This window comes from Umbelopsis ramanniana, assembly GCF_025399195.1.
Source record: "Umbelopsis ramanniana AG unplaced genomic scaffold K450scaffold_37, whole genome shotgun sequence".
In the NCBI taxonomy this organism is placed as follows: domain Eukaryota; kingdom Fungi; phylum Mucoromycota; class Umbelopsidomycetes; order Umbelopsidales; family Umbelopsidaceae; genus Umbelopsis; species Umbelopsis ramanniana.
The window spans coordinates 1-19,343 of record NW_026252123.1 but is presented as its reverse complement, the minus strand read 5'-3'; the positions used below and the strand labels follow the sequence as shown (position 1 = coordinate 19,343).

The window sequence follows — 19,343 nt, the reverse complement described above, 5'->3', positions numbered from 1 at the left end:
ACCGACAAGCCCATGAAACAAGCTACTTTTGTATTGCGATCTGCAAGTACGACTGAGATTTTGACATAGATGAAGGTGGCAATGCAGAGTTTGATGGGACAATCACGTAGTTGAAATTGCGCAAGGGCAAGATTGCGGCGACACTGTGTTACTCACTAGTCTGGGCACAGCATATACCGTATGATTGAGAACGACGAGAAAGCCAAGAGTGATGCTCGTCATGAATTTTCAATGGATTGTTGACAACCTTTGATAGGGCGTTATAAGGACATCTCACCTAATTGTGGAATACTCTGCTGCAGGCGATTCATCAAAATCCTGTCTGTGCTGAGCTACTCTCCAACCCTACTCACTTTTGGTAGCATATGGCTGCAAGTTCACACACAACCTCATCTCCTGCACCGCCTTCGCGAAGTAGCCCTCGATTTCAACAAGCAAGTGAAAAACAGTCTTCGGATAATGATGATGATCAAGAGGCAGAGAAGCAGAGGAGACCATTACGTACAAAGGCTCCCATAGCAACGAGAACACGTCATGCTTTAAACCATACTGCTCCAAGTTCACATCAAACCGATGAAAACAGAAAGACGCACTCGCGAAAGCCGAGTGATATTGTTACTGATGGCGAGGCAGGAACCACGAGAAGAACCGATGAAGACGAAGACATGGCCAAGATATTGGCTTCGCTTCCTGCAAAGAAAAGGGCGAAATTAGCGGCAACAAGGTAAGGGCATGCCGCGCATTTTCATGTTCATGGAACGAGCGAATGGAAAGAGTTTGAGGAAATATTAACTCTTTATTCCTTTTAACCCTTCTTAAATTTGCAGAGCCCAGATTAAGAAGGAAGGTCTGAAAGACACTAAAAAGAATGGTGCTGGTTCACCACATTCCAGTTCGGATGATAAAACGGTATGGATTTCCCAAGTATTACGACAGTCTTTTTCTGCTAGCTAACAAATTGCAACTTTGATTCTGTTGTATAGAGTAATGACAATTGTGAAACTTGCGGAGGAGTTGGAGAATTCATATGCTGCGAAGGTTGTCCCAAAGTCTTCCATTTCGTATGTGTTGAGCCACCAATGGATAGCAAGGATGTTGCTAATATCAAAGGAAAATGGTTCTGTACTGAGTGTCGAGCTAAGCGAGTAAGTAGCCAGGTCTCCGCCTTTTTTAATCTTTGGCTGATCGGATTTTCCTTGGCTGAAAATAGCATCCCCCTCGGATCAACCACAGAAGCTTGTTTGGAACCCTCCTATATAAACTTGAAGCGACGAATCCAGTTCTCTTTGGACTTCCAAAAGATATCAAAAATCTATTTCAAGGAGGTATATCAGCTCAACCGAATCTGCTTACCATCAGCTCTATTTTTTTTAACTGAACTCACCTCTGCAGTATCGTCCAATGAATTTGGCGAATATGTTGACTCTGGGAGCTTCAAGCCTGTGAGAAAAGGGTATGTACCATAATGCAAATTGATTAGACATATTGCATATTTTAATGATTTCTTATTAGAAAAAATGGCATGATCGAAGAACCTGATTATTTTCGGTTACGTGACAAGAATGGTCAAATCATCCTATGCTATCGGTGTCGGAAATCAGCACTTAGAGAAAAACCAATTATCGCATGCGATCATTGTAGTCTTTATTGGCATCTGGATTGTTTGGATCCTCCTCTTGCGTCTGCACCTAACGTGAATCGAAAGTGGATGTGCCCGAACCACGTAGAGATGGCCATGGTAAGTCAGAATAAAAATGTTGAGGATAACGCCAACAATACTCATCGATTACTAATTTTCAACTGCGTATATTTTAGCAGGTTCGAAAACGACAACGACGGCATCCTGTCATTATTGAGCCTGACAATCCATTGGAAACTAAAAACAATGGAGATATACAAATTATTGATGACGAATCCGATGCAAAGTGGGCAGCGGATCAAATGTTCAAGTATGCTGGCGTGGTATACCGATTGCCCGAATCTGCAGTTAAACTTCACTTCGTCGATCACATAAAAGCGTAAGTTAGCAATGTGGCTATACAGTTGCTTTTTTTCTCAAACTGAGTGATTTTGTCCACAGTTTACGACAAAGCTCGGAAGCTTGGTCTACGAAATCCTCATCACGGTCATCTCAACATAGCCCTAGACAAGACACACGTTCACCCGTATCATCGTCATCGCCCATGTCCCCGTCAACTCAGGCATCCTTACTTGCATCGACAACTGCGGATCGAGGTGTTCATAACCTTAAAGTGGCCGGCACTGCACGTCCAAGTGCGCAAGAGTCGAGAGAGGTAAACATACTGATGATTGAGACTGTAGCCTTGACGTATGGGTACTGACTATTACTGATTTATCCTCGCAGTGGCTGGAAGGACTAGCTGCTCTTCAATCTGACATCGTTAGTTATTTGAAAGACGACTTGAAGGATGATAATGAATTGGACCACCGTGGTCTAAGGATGCTGATACGAGCGGCGTTGGTAAGAACCCACGTTGAAAAGGCTTGGATGAATGCGCAAGCTGTTAACCTACTTTATTTGACATAGGGCTCGAAACAAGATACGACTCATCCTGATGTCAAAGTGGAAAGTAGCAGCGCAAAAGCCGAAAAGTATAAAGCAATAGAGGAATTAATACGGATCAAAGGTGAAGATGCATTGCTGGAGTTTTTAACGCAAAAAAACAATTCATGATCAGTGCTTGGAGAGCATGCTCAACCTTTTGTTTTAATGGAAATGCCAAATACAGAAACATAGTAATTGTTAATAGTATGCAATAGTGTGAAGTATTGGGTGCGTAGGGTACCGCTCAGCGAATTTTTCAATGATAGTTTGAATATCGTTATCAATATCTTTGGATGCTTCAATCTGTGCATGCCATGAGAGAGATCGTGAATAAGTCATTCCAAATTCTAGCACACAGAAAAGCTTACACGAGCACTTACCATTTGAGCAAGTTGTAATATTGCTCGACCTCCGAGCAACGCGTCTTCGTGGTTATCCTTAATATCTACATTGATGAGATGTGTTGATTTACTCGACTCTTCTCCTCGGTTGGCGAGATCTGTACACGTGTTAGTACGACGAGGATTTAGGGACTACTTTGAACACACAAACGTACCTTCAAACACAGAATCAAAACATCGCTCTTCGCAGGTGATGATCACATCATACATATCTACGGAATCGGCCCATCGTTGCGGAGCGTCCTTAATCTTTCTATTTCTGTCCAGCATACTGAGCAAACCGTTCTGCGTATACCTTTAATTACTCTGACATTAGCCAATGATTCGAGGGCCAACTCGACCAAATATCAAAATGATTATCTACTCACAATTGAGGGTCCTTTCCCTTTAGCTCTTGATAGACAGAATCATAGGGCGTTCCGAAAGGATAAATATTGGGTTTATCGATGGCTGGACCTGGTAATCGGACCATTGTCCCTGTTCCGTAAGAATGTACATTGAATCCTTTTTTACTGTGGAGGTAACTCAACGCTTTAGCAATGGCTATCGATCAAATCCGAACGATCGCTTTCGCGGAAGAAGAATAGTTATACCTTAAGACATTGTGAGCCTCCATAGATCGATTTTGATTACTGGCGCAAATCACCGCATATTTCACCATGGTGGTTAAGGACTGTGCAGACGACCTCACGGAGTAAAAAAATTGGACAACGAATTTTGACGGACCAAAGTGAGACCTCAGTTGCAAGTCATGCGAACTGTACCACAGATTTTTGCACGAAGACGGACTAAAGCATTGTACACCTTCTTGAAACGTTGGTGTCTCTATGTTTTTCTACAAAGAGACGCAACAAGCGCAATACAGCTTTAAAATATTTGGTTGACACAGATTCTTACACTTTCAATTGATGTTCCATATTCTCGTAAATGAGCAATTTAATGCCTGCCTTTTTACATGAATTTCGTGTCCATTATTATTCAAGAATGCAACCGCTCTTGATATATTGTATAAGCAGATCATATAGGCGGCTGCTGAGGCTCGACCTTGTAGGAACGTTTTGTATTGCTGAGATTGAACATTTGTATTGTCTGCAACAAAGTTCGATGATGCAACTCTCTTTTAAATGGATAGCTTTGCAGCATCATTCTGCAGCACTTGATATGGAGACTTCATGATTATATCACATCTTGAGATATGTAATGAAGTAGGACTATTATGCCAAAGGCTTCTACAAGCTACCAAGGACGAAACTGGTTTTCAGCATGATGTACCGTTCAATAAATGACTGACTGAGAAACACGACATACAATTTGTGCTTCCAGCGACAAACGGAAATTTGTTCAGGATACTATGATGGAAACTGAACACATTACTTTTCTCAAAACGCAATATGGTCCCTGTAGGGCCTTCCTTTTCGCGGCAAGCATTGTCATTCTCAAGTTTAACCTGATTGATCCTCGTTCCGCGATAGTATCCAATGGCTTGCAACCGTGACACACCTTTTAAGAGAGAGATATGGATGGTATAAACAGCCACGATATACTCACCACTAGTTGCCTACTGCCAATTGAGCCTCTTTTTTTACGCCATGGCGTACCACGTCCCATGACGTCACGATTTCGTTCGGCCTCCTAAACCGTCAACTGGCGCGACGCTCACTCGAACACTGGAATCATACCCTTCACTTCATCATGCCACCAAAAAGAAGAGCAGCCGTCGGCACGCAACAGAAGATCACTGACTCTGGTCTTAAAACTTCCAAAAAGCGAAGAGTCATTCAAAAGCCCATCGATTTGACCAAATCACTGGTTAAACCGGAAAAGAAAGCGCGCAGTACATCCCCTATTGAAGACATTGCACCCATTGCCGATGACGATGAACTTCAGAAAGAAGACGAGATAGTGCACACTGGAATAGATGACGACCTTGAAATTCGCAAGCGCCAACAGCCTGCTGCAAAGCCCAAAGTGATAGAAAGTGAGATTTACTTATTTGTTTTTAGATTTGGCTGAGGCGTTTCATCCAAGGGTCTATGCATAGCCCGAGGGGAGTCAGACATACGATCTAAACTTTTTTTATTACTAGTTCATACCAAGGATCAGTCCAAGGAGGATAAAGTTCTACGCGCTTTCGATTTGAATTATGCTTACGGATCGTGTGTTGGCATTTCACGTTTGGAACGATGGCGTGAGTATGACTTGATACTTTGACGCTATAATAGTTTCCGCTTTTTTTTAACATCTGATATTTGTCCGCTTATGCAGAACGAGCGGATAAGTTGGGGTTGAATCCACCCCAGGAAGTCAAAAAGCTACTTGCTGGCAAGAATGCTGACAAGGAAGACGTTAAAGAATGTCTATTCCATGGTCGTGTTTAAGCCTTCATACCACGTTTTCCACTGTTTTTTTCTATAAGCGTTATTCAGTAATACACCTCTTTATTAAAACCACTTTTTGCAAAACACCAGTTGCTTTATTTCTTCGATTTTCCCGTAGAGCTCCGAAGCGTGGTAGAACAGGCTTTTAAATAATGAAACATTTTTGATGTCATCTCATGACCCAAGACGTTATAAATACCAGGAGGGCCCCACAGGTTTCGTTCAACAACTGACATTTGTCTCTGCATATTTTTTATTCTTTGACATCACATTATGCAATCCAACAAGTCAAGTAAAGACCCCATGCAATACAGGAAGTCCAACATTGACAGAGACCCTGTGAACGAGAGAGGAGGAACCCGAGTGACCAACGTTGCTCATACCGAGGCGGCTTTGATGGCCGGCAAGCCATATGAGTCCTCACACGAAGGTCATAACAAGCAATATGACACTTTTGAAGAGTACCTTCAGAATGCAGATCACATGAAGCACGAAGGCACTCCGTCACGAGGAGCTCGAATTGACCGTGAGCTGGAAAACGAAGACAGACAACAAATTGCTCAAAAGGATTCAATGAGAGCTCAAAAGGCTATGGAGAAGGAAATGAAGGGTCATCATGACGAAAACCATCGTGTCAATCATCATCTTGACTAATCAAAGTACGATTTTCTCAAGTTAAAGCAAAAGGAGATTTTCTAAAGCCAAGCCAAAAAGCAATTGTCCGCTTGAGTCCCAATTTTTGTACAGAATGGAATGATTTTTTTTTTTGCGACACAAAAAGTAATAAAAAAAACATTTGTATATGTATCACCTTTCGGTTTCTCTTTACTACTTTTTAAAACAAACCTTGTAGAATTGATGTCAGAATTCGCCTATGGAGGGCTAGAAACGCCTGTCCATAAGAAAGAGAAGAAGCGCAATTTACTACGTAAATTGTTTCGTGGAAAGAAGAAATCGTCACCGACTTCAGCGCCACCGGTAGTGCTGACAGAAGAACAAAAGCAAAAGATACAAAAGCTATCACATTATGTTCAAGGCAATATTGGAGTAGAACCAGATCCGGCAAGCTGCCAACATTTACTTGAACAACACAAATGGGATCTCCGGCAAGCACTAGTAGAGCTGAACGATTTCCAAGATGCCGACGATGGCATCCTTGTCCCGCCTAATCCCTTGACCCACGATATGCTCGGCTCGGAGAACGACCAGCTGACATCATGTTACATCGATGCGTTGCTGTTCAGCATGTATGCCACGACCACTGCGTTTGATCCACTGCTGACCAGCGATACCGACGATGATGATTTCGATAAGCGACGTCTGCAGACAGCCTTGCGTTTATTTGTCAACCGATTAAGAGATGGTCACCTTGTACGAACAGACCAAGTACGACGGCTTCGAAAAGCCTTGGAAGCCACCGGATGGGAAGGTCATACGTTTGCCGGAGCATGGTCACAAGAGGACACAAGCGAATTTTTCTTACACCTCACCAATATCTTTGGGTTACCATTTTTACCTGTAAGTGAAAGTCTTTTTTTAATGCCCCAATTACAATGTGAATCAGTGTGACAAACAAATTCTTGTAAATACTTAGTTCCAAGTAAGGCTATACCATGGCGCCTCGAAAGACACCGACGATGACAGAGTGATGACTGAGCGCACATTAACACTACCGATACCAACAGACTCCAATACTCCAATCAATTTACAAGAGATACTAATCGATCTGATGTACAACAATATGGTTACCGGCATCAAGCGAAACGTCTTATACGAAGAGCCAGAAGAATTTGGAACCACCCCATCCAGCACATATAAAGCCCCTGTTCATGTCGAAAACGCCGAACGACAAGTATCAGTTGCAGCATGGCAAGTCTTAGAACTATTGCCTTTCTACAGTGGAATAAATGAGCAGGGCGAACGCATCACAGCGTCGCATTATCAGGACGGCAACCTTATTTTACCCATGGTGCTCAAGCGCTACTCTTGCGACAATGCCTTAAATTACAGAAAAATACAGCGCGAAGTCATTGTACCTCCGGAAATCAGTTTTGAGCGCTTTTTGAACCAAAATATCGATGATACGGACCTTTGTCAGAATTGCGGCCTTCAAATGAACTCCGTCGTCCGTTTGCGAAGTGCAGTTTGCCACCGTGGAGACAGTCCTTTCGCTGGCCACTATATCGCGTATGCATGTATCCAGGACCCTGAAAATGACTACCAAGATGTCTGGTTAAAGTTTGGTAAGCTTAAACAATGTACCACTAAAACCATGGAAAGTTAAGCATAATTGACCAATGTATTAATCCCTAGATGATATGAATGTGAGTCAACGTGTCAAGAAGATCAAAGGTACCAAGAAGGAAAAGAAGGCCGTCTTCGATGATCTTTCCACAAGTGCATACATGTTGTTTTACGAGCTTGACCGAAATTGCAGCCATTGTCATAACAACGACTATGCTGTGGACGAAACCTTGAGCGATATTTCCCAACTGGATCCTGAGCTCAAAACCAAACTGCAAACGCTAGAGGTCAAAGGCAGCGACGGTCGTTTATATTCCTGTAATATGATGTAACATACAAAGTCACATAAAGTAGCTTTTCTTGTAGTTTTCGTTGGAATTTCATGCAAAAGTCAATGGGAAAGCAGTTTGTGCTATAAGAGGGTGAATAATTTGTACAATCAGTTTATTTCGACTAATGCCTTTAGGCGTCTATATCGTTGAAATTCGTGGCATGGACGAACAGGATGTTTTACACATATAAAAAAATGCATCTACTCCTCAACCCATTCTTCATCATCCTCAAGCAGATCTTGGTCATTGTAAATAGGTTGTGGATGTTCCTTATGAAGAATCATCAAAGCAAGGATGAGTGGAAGGTTGAGCAAACTTCCAAAGAAGAGTTGACGTGCAGTCTTTTCGTTGCTCTGGCGCCAGAACCGGTAAGCTCCCAACAGCATAGCGCCATTGACGATGGTAGAGTCCAGGGCAAACCACCAGGTGGTAAGGCCAAGGTAAGGCATGGAAAGGCAGAGTGGAATCATGAGAGCACTATATCGCAAGGACACTCTAGCATTCAATTTGGGGTCGGTGACAGACATCATGCGATAACCCGCCTTGGAATAATCAGCACGTAAATTCCAGGCCAAGGAATTAAAGTGTGGAAATTGCCAAGCATACACAATAGCTCCTAGAACCCATGCACCGGCATCCAAGGAGTTGGTGACCGCTGCCCATCCCATCATAGGTGGAATACCACCCACCACAGCGCCAGCCCAGGTGTTGGCGATGGAAGCACGCTTCATAGGAGTGTAAATGCCAGTGTAAATGAAAATGTTGAGCGCACCGAGAGCAGCGGTGAGAGGATTGACCATGGTAGCCAACAAGCCTGTACCAGCAATGCCAGTGGTGATACCGAAAGCCCAAGCGTGAAACGGTGACAAAGCGCGGCGGCCAAGAACACGATTTCGAGTTCGAAGCATTTGTGCGTCATAAGGAATTTCAATCCACTGGTTGATGGCATTGGCTGAACCAATACACAGTGCAGTGCCTGCAGTGGTATACAGTAACGTTGACACATCTGTGCCCGGGGCTATGGCCACACCTGCCATAGCTGTCAAGGCGACTAGGCCCGCCAATTTTGCCTTGACAAGTTCCTTGTACAATTGTGGAAGATCTTTTAAAGTAGGTATCGATAAAGCTTTATACTTGGTTACAGCTGGTCGTCGAGGTTCGTCGTCCTGCGGTGGTCGCGTTGTCGAGGTGGTGGTTGCCAAACGTAGCATAGACGGATGCCTCATTTGAGGCATTACTTTAGCTAAGGATGCATCTGTTATGATTTTATGAACATGTCGCCTACATTGAAGAAGCATGGTAGATGTGTGTAGGTATTATGGTTGAAATCTATTAAGAATATAAAGTCTTTCGGTAGATATTAAGAAAAAAAAAAACACAGCTAGCTATTCAAATTTTTGTTTATTTTTCACGGCGATTCTCTTCGGCCGTGCTGGGATAGCTGGTTCGTGGTAAAACGACCACGTACTAGAGGCAAAAATTCCGCTGGTGAGTTCAATGTTTTATGCTCAGCAACCAAAAGCTGTACTTACGATTAAGGCCCATCCAAACAGTCCAAACAAAGTACCGGAGAGTAGTTCATAATGTCCATGGAAATAAATACTGGTCATCAGTAACATCCATGCCCATAATCCAAGGAGCGAACCGACGACAATAAAGAGCGACTGGCTTTTCCGAATGATTGTATTATAAGACGGGGTATACCAAAGCCAACTCAACTCTTCCAGAAAGAATAAGCTGCTATGTATCAATAAGAGACAATGTCCGGAAACATCGTGTCCTCCAGCCCAAGTTCCACCTTGCTTTCTACAGGCCACTTGTTCAAAAACCTGAATGGGATTTGGGTTTTCGTCTAGTTGGACAAAATCACATGCTCCTCCCGTGGCTATGAAAACTCGATCGATGATACTTGGTCCAAAGGCCCATTGAGTCAATAGGAACCAGTAAAGCGTAACCATCAGCCATCGGACAGTAGACTTTCCGAATCTCTGTACGTTTTGATCAGAGATAACAAGGTAAGCGAAAGGCAAGTAGACCAAGGTTGTCCAGAACCAGCCGAGCTTGACGAAATAGACGTTGAAGATATTACGCTTGTTGGAGAAATAACCATCAGGAATGTTGCCGAGTTTGGAAACCAATAGACCCAGCACGACAATGGCTGGGTAAATGGCAGCCAGTTTCTGATGGGGTCGTAATGAGGGAGGTTGCATTGGAAGGAAAGGTATGACGACTGACTGACTGCAAACGAAAAGCACAGCAAGGCCGACCGATCAGCGCTCGACTGCTTTTTTTTTTTTTTTTTGTGGGTGAGCCCAAGTCAGTGCTGCTTCTATATTTTTGTGAGCAACTCCTGCTAACATCACAATGGCATTCCAGTTCAGTCAGGCAAATGACCTGTTGCCACAGCTGCATCTCAACCGCTCTACTTTGTTCTCCCTTGATGACAGCTATATTTACGATGTCAACGCCAATGCCTCGCATGTCGTAGTTTCGGCTTCCAACAACCAGATCAAACTGTACAACCCGGCTACACTGTCCATTGCCCTTACGCTCGACTATCATACCGAGAAAATCTCAAAGATTTTGACGCACGGCGAGCAAATGATTTTTTCTGCCTCTATGGACGGATCGATTGCTCGATGGGACTTGCGAACCCCCGCCTCCCCGGTTCAAATATTCCAAGGTACTTTTGTCATGCACAATGTGTTTTTCGTGATATTGATGGCTCTCCGCTAACAACTCCTATCTAGCACATATGCCATTATGCTCTTTTGATATCAACTCAAACGAAGCTATGATTGCTGCGGGTACTGAACTAGTTGTATCTGAGGCAAAGCTCAAGTTCTTTGATACCCGCCAAACGAAGCAAATGGCCGAATTTGTGGAATCGCATAATGATGATATCACCCACATTCAATGTCACCCTACTATACCGACACAGCTCATCTCTGCATCTACCGATGGTCTCGTCTGCAACTACTCTGTCGAACAATTCGATGAAGACGAAGCCATTTTGTCCGTTATCAACTCAGGATCATCTGTCAACCGAGCTGGCTATTTTGGACCTAATTCCGAATATGTCTACTGTCTTACGCACATTGAGACTCTGTCCCTTCACTCCATTGAGGTAAGTTAGCCCCGGCAGCGAGCAGTGCGTCTGAATATGTATCTGAGCATTGCATGTTTTTTCAATGTACATTAGGGTGATCTCATTAGCGACTTTCAAGATATACGAAAGGCTACTCAGCCTGGATTGCTGGAGGTGGATTATGCAATTGACTGCCAATATGATGCAGCAACCCAACGACTCTACTTAATTGCAGGTTCCAACAGGTAAGCTTAGAGTCTCATTTTTATTGTTTTTTTTTTTTTTTTTTAAAAAAAAAAAACGGTTGGATCTAACTTTGTATTTGTTGTAGTGGCGATATCAATTTGATGCATGTCAATGTAGGCCAACTTCAACTTTGCCAAACCTTAAAGGGCGGTCACACTGAAGTTGTTAGATCAGTGGCATGGAATCCACAAACCAACGTCATGTATTCTGGAGGGGAGGATTCGAAATTATGCACCTGGACATCCACACCTGGCATCATAGAGCCGGCCAGCGGAAATAGTGTGGCCCGTGGTGTACCCAGTCGCATGCAAGCCAAAAGACATTCTCCATATTAGAGCAGAAACGATAGAGAAGCAAAAAGAAAGCACCACTTGTACCATTTATTAGAGATTTCCCTCTTGTCATTTCATCTACATTAACATAATTGTTTCTTCATGTACAAAAAGGATTGGCGTATGGGGTGAGAAGGTAGAACTAATCCAGAGATTGAAGAAAGCCGGCCAGAGTGCCATTGTTCTCGGCAGGCTGGAGTCCGAGGATGCGACTGAGAACGTTATAAACCTCAACGTTCACGAATGGCTTGAGTCTTTGACCCCTCCCTAAATCCCAATCAAAGAATGGGCCTTTGGCCACAAAGATAGCCCGTGATTGTCGAGCAAAGTTATCGTACCCATGAACACCGCGAGGCTGGTACACTTTGGTAGGGTCATTAAACTGCTTATGAGTAACAAAGTTCCAACCTTCAAACGGAATGGCAACTACAGGAGGCACTCGTTGGGTGTGAGAGAAGTGATACTTGGGTGGCATATTTTCGCGACGGAAGACTTCGTACTTGGCCCCAGGGAGAAGTGAATGTTCATACAACTGTTGATAAATGTCATCTACAGCATCTTCTCTCCCAGGGTATGGGCGTATACCCAACAATGGCCATCCTTCCGACTTCCAGATGTTTCCGAGGGCAGTTTCATCCAGAATATCGTCGTAGTAAATCAATTTGTCGTTGGAAGATTCAGACATGCCGTGATCGCTAACCACCATGATATGTACAATATCGGACAAGTGTCTCTTTTTCAATCCATCCAGTAAGCGGCCAAGGCTACCATCAACCGAATGCAATGCGTTCAGTGTCTAGAAAGATGGTTTAGAGAGATGAATTGACAAGTACATTGTATACAAAGATGACAACTTACAAGATTGTCGTATGGGCCATACTTATGACCGTGCTGGTCAACAGTTTGAATATACGCATTGATGATTTGCGGTCGGTCCTCCAATGGAAGATCAAGCCATTGGAGCACTTGATCCATTTTCTTATCGCTGTTTGTAACGTCGTCGAAGGGAACTTCATAGGTCGGACGTACACCATTGAAGCTGGTACTGCAGCCCGGCCACATGATAACAGCCGATGTCACATTCTGCAGTTCCGAGGTGACCCAGATCTATCGGTATTATCAATAAGATAGATTCACCTCTACATATGCTCGCTTGTACAATTGGACTCTTACCGGTTCACCTCCCCACCACTTGGGGCTCCAGCTACCAGCTGCGCTTTTATAATTGAAGGTTTGATTCAATACCGGGTCATAAAATACATTGCCAACAATGCCATGAGTTTCAGGGTAGAGGCCAGTCACCAGACTCCAATGATTTGGAAATGTCACTGACTGTGAATTAAGAAGGTGGGTAAAATAAATATGGATAGAGCGGGCGGGCATGGATTGACTACATTAATCAAAAGCAGAAGAAATTTACCGGAAACGAGGGATTCATGTACTGTGCTCTAACGCCATCGGCAGCTACGAATAACAAGTCAGTATGAAAAGGCAGGCAGCAACATACTCAATATTGACAGCTCTATCAATCTCAATTACCAATGGCATCCAGATTAGGCGTAATTCCACGATCCAAGTAGTCATTAACGGTGCCATCCAACGATATCATAATAAGGGTTTGTCTAAAGTCATGGGTGCCGTTGTTCAAAATCCCGTAAGGTCGGTATGATCGTTTGCGCAGTGAACTGTAGTGAGAGGCGAACCATGCGGTGGCCAAAACAGTGGTGGAAAGCACCACGGCCAAAACAATGATAGTGATGCGGCGAGCTTTGGAAGACTTAAAATGATCCGAGTTAGTGAATGCAGCTTCGAGAAATTTCTCGACATGGACGTTTGGTCAACCCACCCGTTGCTCTCCGCTTCTTTGTTCTTCCTCTTGGCCGCCGTTCTCAACAGCCGCGTACGACGTAGACGACGGTTCATTGTCCAACAATCTTGAACTTTCCCGAGGAATGTTATTTTCCGCACTTGCCTCGGAATGGGTAGTCATGGCTAGTCGAATGATCCAACTAGCTAGTCAAGCTTGTAGGTGGGAGAGAACCTGAGGGGTTATGGATGCTGCGTGACCCAAGAAATTTATGAGAAATTTTATTAATGCTTTATTATAAAAAGGTTTGGTGGATATTTCAATCGACTCTCTGGATACGAGCTCGAAATCGCGTTGGTTTTGAGTTATTTTGTGTGCCTGACACATGGTATGCGAAAGCTTCTATGAGCTACAAGGTACATCGGAATGTATGAGGTTAGCATGGTGTCATCCATTCAAGTTGAAAAACCTCCAAAAACCTACCAAGTCTTTCATTCCTTCAGCGTTCATAACTATCTCATTGGAAATTACATTTGACGTTAAATACTGCGGTGACATAAGAGGGAATCGTATATGCTGCAATAAATAGGGCAATAACATTAGTCGAAAGGACGGAAATGAGTCCGAGTCCGCTGAGTTTCTTCGATCGGTTGCCAGTTTTTCTTGTTCACGTTTACGCTGCCCCACAGTGCCAATGGAATGTCTACGAATGACGCCATCCTCGTCGGACCGTAGCATGATTGGAGAGGTGGGCTTGGAGAAAAAGGGATACTTCAAAACAGAGAAATCCATTTCCCCCAACATGGGTTCAGGGAAGGTAGGATTTTCTTGCAAGGCGACAGTGGACAAGTTCTCAAAACTTTCTGTAGAAGCTTGATCAGAATTATCATCATACATTGAGGGGCCGATATTCTCTTCATAGGTGGCCCATCGAACAACAGCTTCAAAGAGGTTCTCCTCTGACGGAAAGTTGCCCATATCGTGTTTAAGAATGACTTCCAAAATATTTGGACTGGCCTGGAAGAAACTGGAGTGTTTGATCAAAGTAGGAATGTTTTGCGACACATAATCTTCGCAGGTTAAATAAGTTCTTTTGTCAGAATGTTTATCTAAATAACCATGAATTGTCAGCACAACGGTGTAGATACTCTCTCTGTGAACCAAAGAGGTTTCGACATGCTTACCAGCTAATTCCCATATTCTCCATATGTTATTTGGACACAGTTCTAGCCGGATGTGCCGGAATGCCTCATCTTTCAAGCGATCAATACCAAAGCGATCTGATAAGACGACGATATTTTCAGCCTGTTCAATATTTTCAATGTCGAATTCCATGCCATAGCAATGCCGTAGTACAAATTCAAAGGTGGCTGGATCGGTGTCTGCGAGGGTAATTTCATTGGAGAAGCTTTCCTTCATGCCATTGGTAAAAAGTGTCTCGAACCACGAGGAGGCTGATGCCATGACGACTTTGTGAGCATAAAAAGTTCTTTCTTGATTGTCGAGTTTGGCTTTAAATGTGACATCTGAAAACGCAGCATCGTTGAAATATTTCTGCATGAAGGGCATATAGCCAACGCCACGGTTGAGGATTGGAGGATCAGATCTTGTTTTCAAAACCTCAAACTTTACACTGACAGTTTGTCGGTCGCGCGACGTCGAAAAATTACTGTAGGGGGCATAGACACCTAACCGATCCAAGGGAAGCAGAGATTCCTCGCCCCATGTAGCGTGTTCTTTTAGGATTTAGTAACCAGTTTCACATTTCATCATCAACCGACTTCTCAAAAAGCTGCTTACTTTCACTAAACCATACCGGATGTTCCGCTGTTTGACAGTTGAGAGTTAAGATAATGCTATTGTATTTCCAATTCAACCTGACTGATACTTACTTTTCCCATAATCGGCCCTACCTATGCGGTTTGATTTTGCCACATCTTCCACCACAAAGACGATGCGTACTTTCTTCCGTATGCCTTTCAGTGGATGTGAATCGCTATCGACCATCTTCAAGTACAAAGCCAAGTCCTTGTTAAAAAGAAATTATGTTTAGGAGTACTGGATTGTGAGTTAGTAATACAAAGGTTGCATGTAGTTACATTAGGCGTACGCTGTCTGCCTTTGAATAGCTAAAAAGTCGGTTGAAAATTCATGTCAGAATCCCTCCCAATATGAAATTTCCTGTATTGTGCTTCCCATACCTTAAGTGCCCTAAAACCCAGTAGTTTAGTAAAACAGTACAAGGTACTTGTCATATAACTACATAATATTTACCATTTGACTCCATCTGCTTCAAATGTTGGACTGCATTGCTCTGTGTACTTTGGAATGGATGTCCATTTTGAGAAGATCCACCGGTATGAGTATATGAGGGAACCAGTTGAACTTGAGTTAGATATCGCTGCAAAATCTAGTGCAATTGCCATCAGTATGAAGAAAGCTTTCCGTCAAGCAGTGTTGAGGCTAGTAAAAACGACATTTACCCATCAATGGGGTTTATGGGACTGCGGGGGCCAAGAAGAAGAAAAAGTCAGTGTCCTCAGGCACGTTAAGGCTAGGAAATTTTTGTATCATTCGCCCCTCTCTCTATTTACATAGAGCTAACAAGAGCTTGTAGCTTTGAAGGTTGCCGATATTATACTGAACCAAGGTTTTGAAACAACTTGGCCATGGTAGTTCGTATCGTAACGACTAGATGATTGTTTGAAACAATGGCACCTTCTGTTCGTTGTTTGCCACTTCAACCTTTTCGTTTTTTGCCACCACCGCCCCCTGTCCTCTATGAGGTTGCTTCTAGAAAGTGTATGCTGTTCTATATGTCCTCAGGTCCTTCTATTTTCAAGACCCGCTTGGGCATTCTACTATGCCAATGACGAGAAATTCGATGGCTCGGCCAGCCATGAATAATCACTGTCACCTGCCAAATCCTCAGACCATAAACACTTCCTTTTAGAAAAAAAAATAGCTGGAAGGGCATGAACTGCTGCTGTCTGCAACAGCTGTGATGTTTGCTTGCTACTTGAACTTAGGCAACACACATGGTTGAATGGCCGAAGATGGCCTGAGCGTAGTGGAGCGATCTTTCACCCGTGAAAGATCGCCAATGGATGCCAAGTGAGCTTGGTAAGCAGGCTAAGCCGAGCCATGTTTGATTCACATGACTCATTTGAAATTAATGTGTTCACATCGATTTTTAACAAGTGTTATGACAGAACGGTGGGATATTACTAATTCCAAGTGGACGTTATAAGCAATCCCTGCCAAGCGATGGTTCATTTGAAATGTATGTATTTATATAACTTTTAAACAACTACTATGTGCAATAAAAAACCCAATATGGGAGGATTAATGTGCAAAGGATGCCAGTTTACTACTGAAAGCTTCCAAAAAAGGCTTCTTCTCTTTACCATCGGATGACTTCTTGGACTTCTTCAAACTCATGAACTTCTTACTGGATGAAGTTGGTTCGTCCTTGGCGGAAGACGCTTCATCCGATAGGTCCAGGTTAGGACGGTTTGTACTGGTGCTTCGCCTAGGAGAGTTGGCGTAATCGGAATCATCTTGTTCAGCAATGATGGGATTCATGGGCGATGAAAACGCCATATAAGGAGACTGGTTGTTGCCTGACAGTGACCGGCGCGTTGACTGAGTTCGTGTTAAAGAAGCGGTGCGTGAGCGAATGGAACCATTGGGCGAACCAGGCTGATGACCAGGCGAAGTCATATAGTGACCTTGGTCAAGAAGGGACATGCGAGAATTAGAGTCAAATCGATGAACTGAGCTGGACGTAGCCGTGGCTGACATATACGAATTGGTCGACGCCACACTTCGAGGTGAATTCATTTGTGTCGCTGATTCTAGTGATACCGTGGAAGCAGAGGGAGGAGGTGTGTGAAGCGAAGGTCTTGGCGAAACGGTCACTGAACTTCGACTGTTTTGTTGCTGTTGGATGAGTTTCTTGGCGGCAATCATCATCTTCAAAGAACGAATCTGCAGACTGGTTTGATGAGAAAGAGCGGCCGTTTCGAAAATGAGGGCGGCGGTAGACATGTTCAACATTTGATGAAGGGCGTGCGTGGCTAAGTCTTTCAGTCTTGGAATATCGTACATATCAGCTAACAAAAGCAATTGTGAAAGGATATGAGGTTGATGCTGTTGCGCAGTGAGAAGATTATCGGTGTATATAAATTGGAGGAACGCAATAATAACTTGAGAGGTATGCGGGAAATGGAGAGCATGGCTTTTGATAGTGGCTTCGCGATGAAGATGATTTGTTATGCTGGGTCGAGGTGAAACATCTTGTGAAGGAGATTCCGCTATCAGTGTATCATGAATATCTGTTGCAGCCGCCTCATCTGGGGTTATGTCACCTTCCTGTATAAAGGTTGGTTTGACAGACACCGTTGCTTCCGTCACTGTCTCTGAATCTTCCATACTACCGTTGCTGGTCTGCGTAGTGGTAGTGGTTTCTGCTGTACTATCTATGGTTGCATCTGTGGAAGCTAGCGTCGAAGCCTCGGTCTCGACGATAACGTCCTCCGTATCCTCTTTCACCGTGACGATTTCAACATTGTCCTTCATTAGCCGGTCGAAATAGGGCCACCGTCGGCGTAAAATAGCCGAATTGATGGGGATGACCGAGTTTTCTCGGGTAATGATGGAAAAGTCCGAAACGCCAGGTTCGTTGAGTAGACTGAGCCCCATCTCTTGAGCAAGAGGCGAACACGTCATGACGGGAAGTCGATAAGCACCAAAGGCTTCCATATCCACCACAGCCAAATGATCATAGTTGACTTGGCGGTGATTATAGTCGGTAAGAAGGTCCCGGTCTCGATGCCCAAAGACCATTAACTTATTTTGGTCTTGGCTTAAAATGGAGCGATTCCACGAGCCTGTGGAAAAGATGCTCCCTGTTTCGACTCGAGACCATGACATAGCACTGAGGTTCATAAGCCATATACTAAAGGAGTGTGTTTGCGGGGTTAAGTAAGTTCCAGTGAGGATAAGGTGATGTCCAAGAATGTGACCCGCGGGAAACCTTAAACCAGGTGGCATGGCTGAACCAGACATGAGAGACGAATAGTCTTGAATTGGTTTCGAATTATTTGCAGGCGCACTGATCATTTGTAATTCTCTTCGCACGTCAGCAAAATTGTAGTTAGAATACATGTAGATCGACCCATCGACTGCTTGTTGTTGTTGTTGTTGATCGGAGTTGACGTTAGCCATCGTGGTGCCCGTGGGTTTGGTGGCGGCGGTACCAGCATCAGAGGTCATGGTAGGGATGTGAGCGCCGGAAGGAGCAGTGACGGCAATGGAGCGGTAGGCACCAACATGTTTTTCGAAGGGCTTAACGTTAATCCATTTCCAGGTGTGGAGATCAAGGACATTAATCTCTTCAATATAGTTGTTCGTCATGTCTTGGCCACCCACTACCACTAGTGTATTTTGAACAATGGATGAAAGATGTGCATATCGAGGACGAGGTGAATAAAGTGTTTTCTCTATCGTATGGTGATTCCACTCTAATGTGTTGACGTCCAGTACCGAAACATCGTCCAATACACATAAACCGTCTGCTGATTCTCTTGAGTATCCCATACCACCAAAAAAGATAATTTGATTTTGGTACGCTTCGGCTGAATGAAAATATCGAGGATTCGCAGCTTGTTCGCTATCTGGTGTCGGAATATGTCGAGTCCATTCGAGGGTTTTGAGGTCGAGAATGTACAGTGAATTCGTCATCTTGCGAGATGACACTAAGCGGCCAGCAAATACATATGCATGGCCATTGAGAACAGTGACAGAGGCGCCAACGAGGGGAGGTGGAATGTCGCCACTAGTATGGCGAACTTGAGTGGTGATGTCCGAGATGGACTGTATAGACTGGAGTGCTGCAGTAGTCGGCATGTAGAGTGCGGGATTGGCTTTCTGGCCTCTTTTATGTAA

At 43.9% G+C, this 19,343-nt stretch overlaps 10 protein-coding genes across 10 annotated transcripts; 4 read left to right on the top strand and 6 right to left on the bottom strand.

Annotated features, from left to right (window-relative positions):
* Positions 1-190: 190 nt before the first annotated feature.
* Positions 191-2,482, top strand: K450DRAFT_246174 (uncharacterized protein). Its single transcript, XM_051589881.1, has 8 exons — positions 191-724; positions 828-909; positions 984-1,145; positions 1,211-1,325; positions 1,393-1,453; positions 1,513-1,738; positions 1,816-2,018; positions 2,081-2,482. Exons 1-8 carry the CDS (start codon positions 366-368, stop codon positions 2,340-2,342), a joined length of 1,470 nt encoding a protein of 489 aa, XP_051443527.1. The 5' UTR covers positions 191-365; the 3' UTR covers positions 2,343-2,482.
* A 59-nt stretch (positions 2,483-2,541) lies between these two features.
* K450DRAFT_246169 (uncharacterized protein) lies at positions 2,542-3,761 on the bottom strand. Its single transcript, XM_051589880.1, has 5 exons — positions 3,561-3,761; positions 3,336-3,479; positions 3,123-3,262; positions 2,947-3,065; positions 2,542-2,869 (listed from the first exon to the last, which is right to left on the bottom strand). Exons 1-5 carry the CDS (start codon positions 3,626-3,628, stop codon positions 2,765-2,767), a joined length of 576 nt encoding a protein of 191 aa, XP_051443526.1. The 5' UTR covers positions 3,629-3,761; the 3' UTR covers positions 2,542-2,764.
* A 457-nt stretch (positions 3,762-4,218) lies between these two features.
* On the top strand, positions 4,219-5,460 carry K450DRAFT_246161 (uncharacterized protein). Its single transcript, XM_051589879.1, has 3 exons — positions 4,219-4,945; positions 5,054-5,155; positions 5,233-5,460. Exons 1-3 carry the CDS (start codon positions 4,660-4,662, stop codon positions 5,343-5,345), a joined length of 501 nt encoding a protein of 166 aa, XP_051443525.1. The 5' UTR covers positions 4,219-4,659; the 3' UTR covers positions 5,346-5,460.
* A 433-nt stretch (positions 5,461-5,893) lies between these two features.
* K450DRAFT_246155 (uncharacterized protein) lies at positions 5,894-8,021 on the top strand. Its single transcript, XM_051589878.1, has 3 exons — positions 5,894-6,863; positions 6,940-7,588; positions 7,659-8,021. Exons 1-3 carry the CDS (start codon positions 6,099-6,101, stop codon positions 7,919-7,921), a joined length of 1,677 nt encoding a protein of 558 aa, XP_051443524.1. The 5' UTR covers positions 5,894-6,098; the 3' UTR covers positions 7,922-8,021.
* K450DRAFT_246153 (uncharacterized protein) lies at positions 8,022-9,324 on the bottom strand. The gene has a single exon (XM_051589877.1). The coding sequence runs from the start codon at positions 9,217-9,219 to the stop codon at positions 8,122-8,124; it is 1,098 nt and encodes a 365-aa protein (XP_051443523.1). The 5' UTR covers positions 9,220-9,324; the 3' UTR covers positions 8,022-8,121.
* On the bottom strand, positions 9,325-10,199 carry K450DRAFT_246151 (uncharacterized protein). The gene has a single exon (XM_051589876.1). It carries the CDS (start codon positions 10,129-10,131, stop codon positions 9,430-9,432), a length of 702 nt encoding a protein of 233 aa, XP_051443522.1. The 5' UTR covers positions 10,132-10,199; the 3' UTR covers positions 9,325-9,429.
* A 32-nt stretch (positions 10,200-10,231) lies between these two features.
* On the top strand, positions 10,232-11,660 carry K450DRAFT_246149 (uncharacterized protein). The gene is made up of 4 exons (XM_051589875.1): positions 10,232-10,604; positions 10,672-11,048; positions 11,124-11,254; positions 11,341-11,660. The coding sequence occupies exons 1-4, from the start codon at positions 10,286-10,288 to the stop codon at positions 11,588-11,590; spliced, it is 1,077 nt and encodes a 358-aa protein (XP_051443521.1). The 5' UTR covers positions 10,232-10,285; the 3' UTR covers positions 11,591-11,660.
* Positions 11,661-11,729: 69 nt separating this feature from the next.
* Positions 11,730-13,577, bottom strand: K450DRAFT_200172 (uncharacterized protein; the record flags this gene model as incomplete). The annotated part of the gene is made up of 6 exons (XM_051584624.1): positions 11,730-12,383; positions 12,446-12,694; positions 12,761-12,919; positions 13,008-13,051; positions 13,127-13,364; positions 13,434-13,577. The coding sequence occupies 6 exons, from the start codon at positions 13,575-13,577 to the stop codon at positions 11,730-11,732; spliced, it is 1,488 nt and encodes a 495-aa protein (XP_051443520.1).
* A 44-nt stretch (positions 13,578-13,621) lies between these two features.
* Positions 13,622-15,909, bottom strand: K450DRAFT_246142 (uncharacterized protein). Its single transcript, XM_051589874.1, has 7 exons — positions 15,878-15,909; positions 15,669-15,804; positions 15,287-15,422; positions 15,195-15,221; positions 14,579-15,130; positions 13,878-14,503; positions 13,622-13,803 (listed from the first exon to the last, which is right to left on the bottom strand). The coding sequence occupies exons 2-7, from the start codon at positions 15,669-15,671 to the stop codon at positions 13,714-13,716; spliced, it is 1,434 nt and encodes a 477-aa protein (XP_051443519.1). The 5' UTR covers positions 15,672-15,804; positions 15,878-15,909; the 3' UTR covers positions 13,622-13,713.
* Positions 15,910-16,662: 753 nt separating this feature from the next.
* K450DRAFT_246138 (uncharacterized protein) lies at positions 16,663-19,343 on the bottom strand. The gene has a single exon (XM_051589873.1). It carries the CDS (start codon positions 19,302-19,304, stop codon positions 16,740-16,742), a length of 2,565 nt encoding a protein of 854 aa, XP_051443518.1. The 5' UTR covers positions 19,305-19,343; the 3' UTR covers positions 16,663-16,739.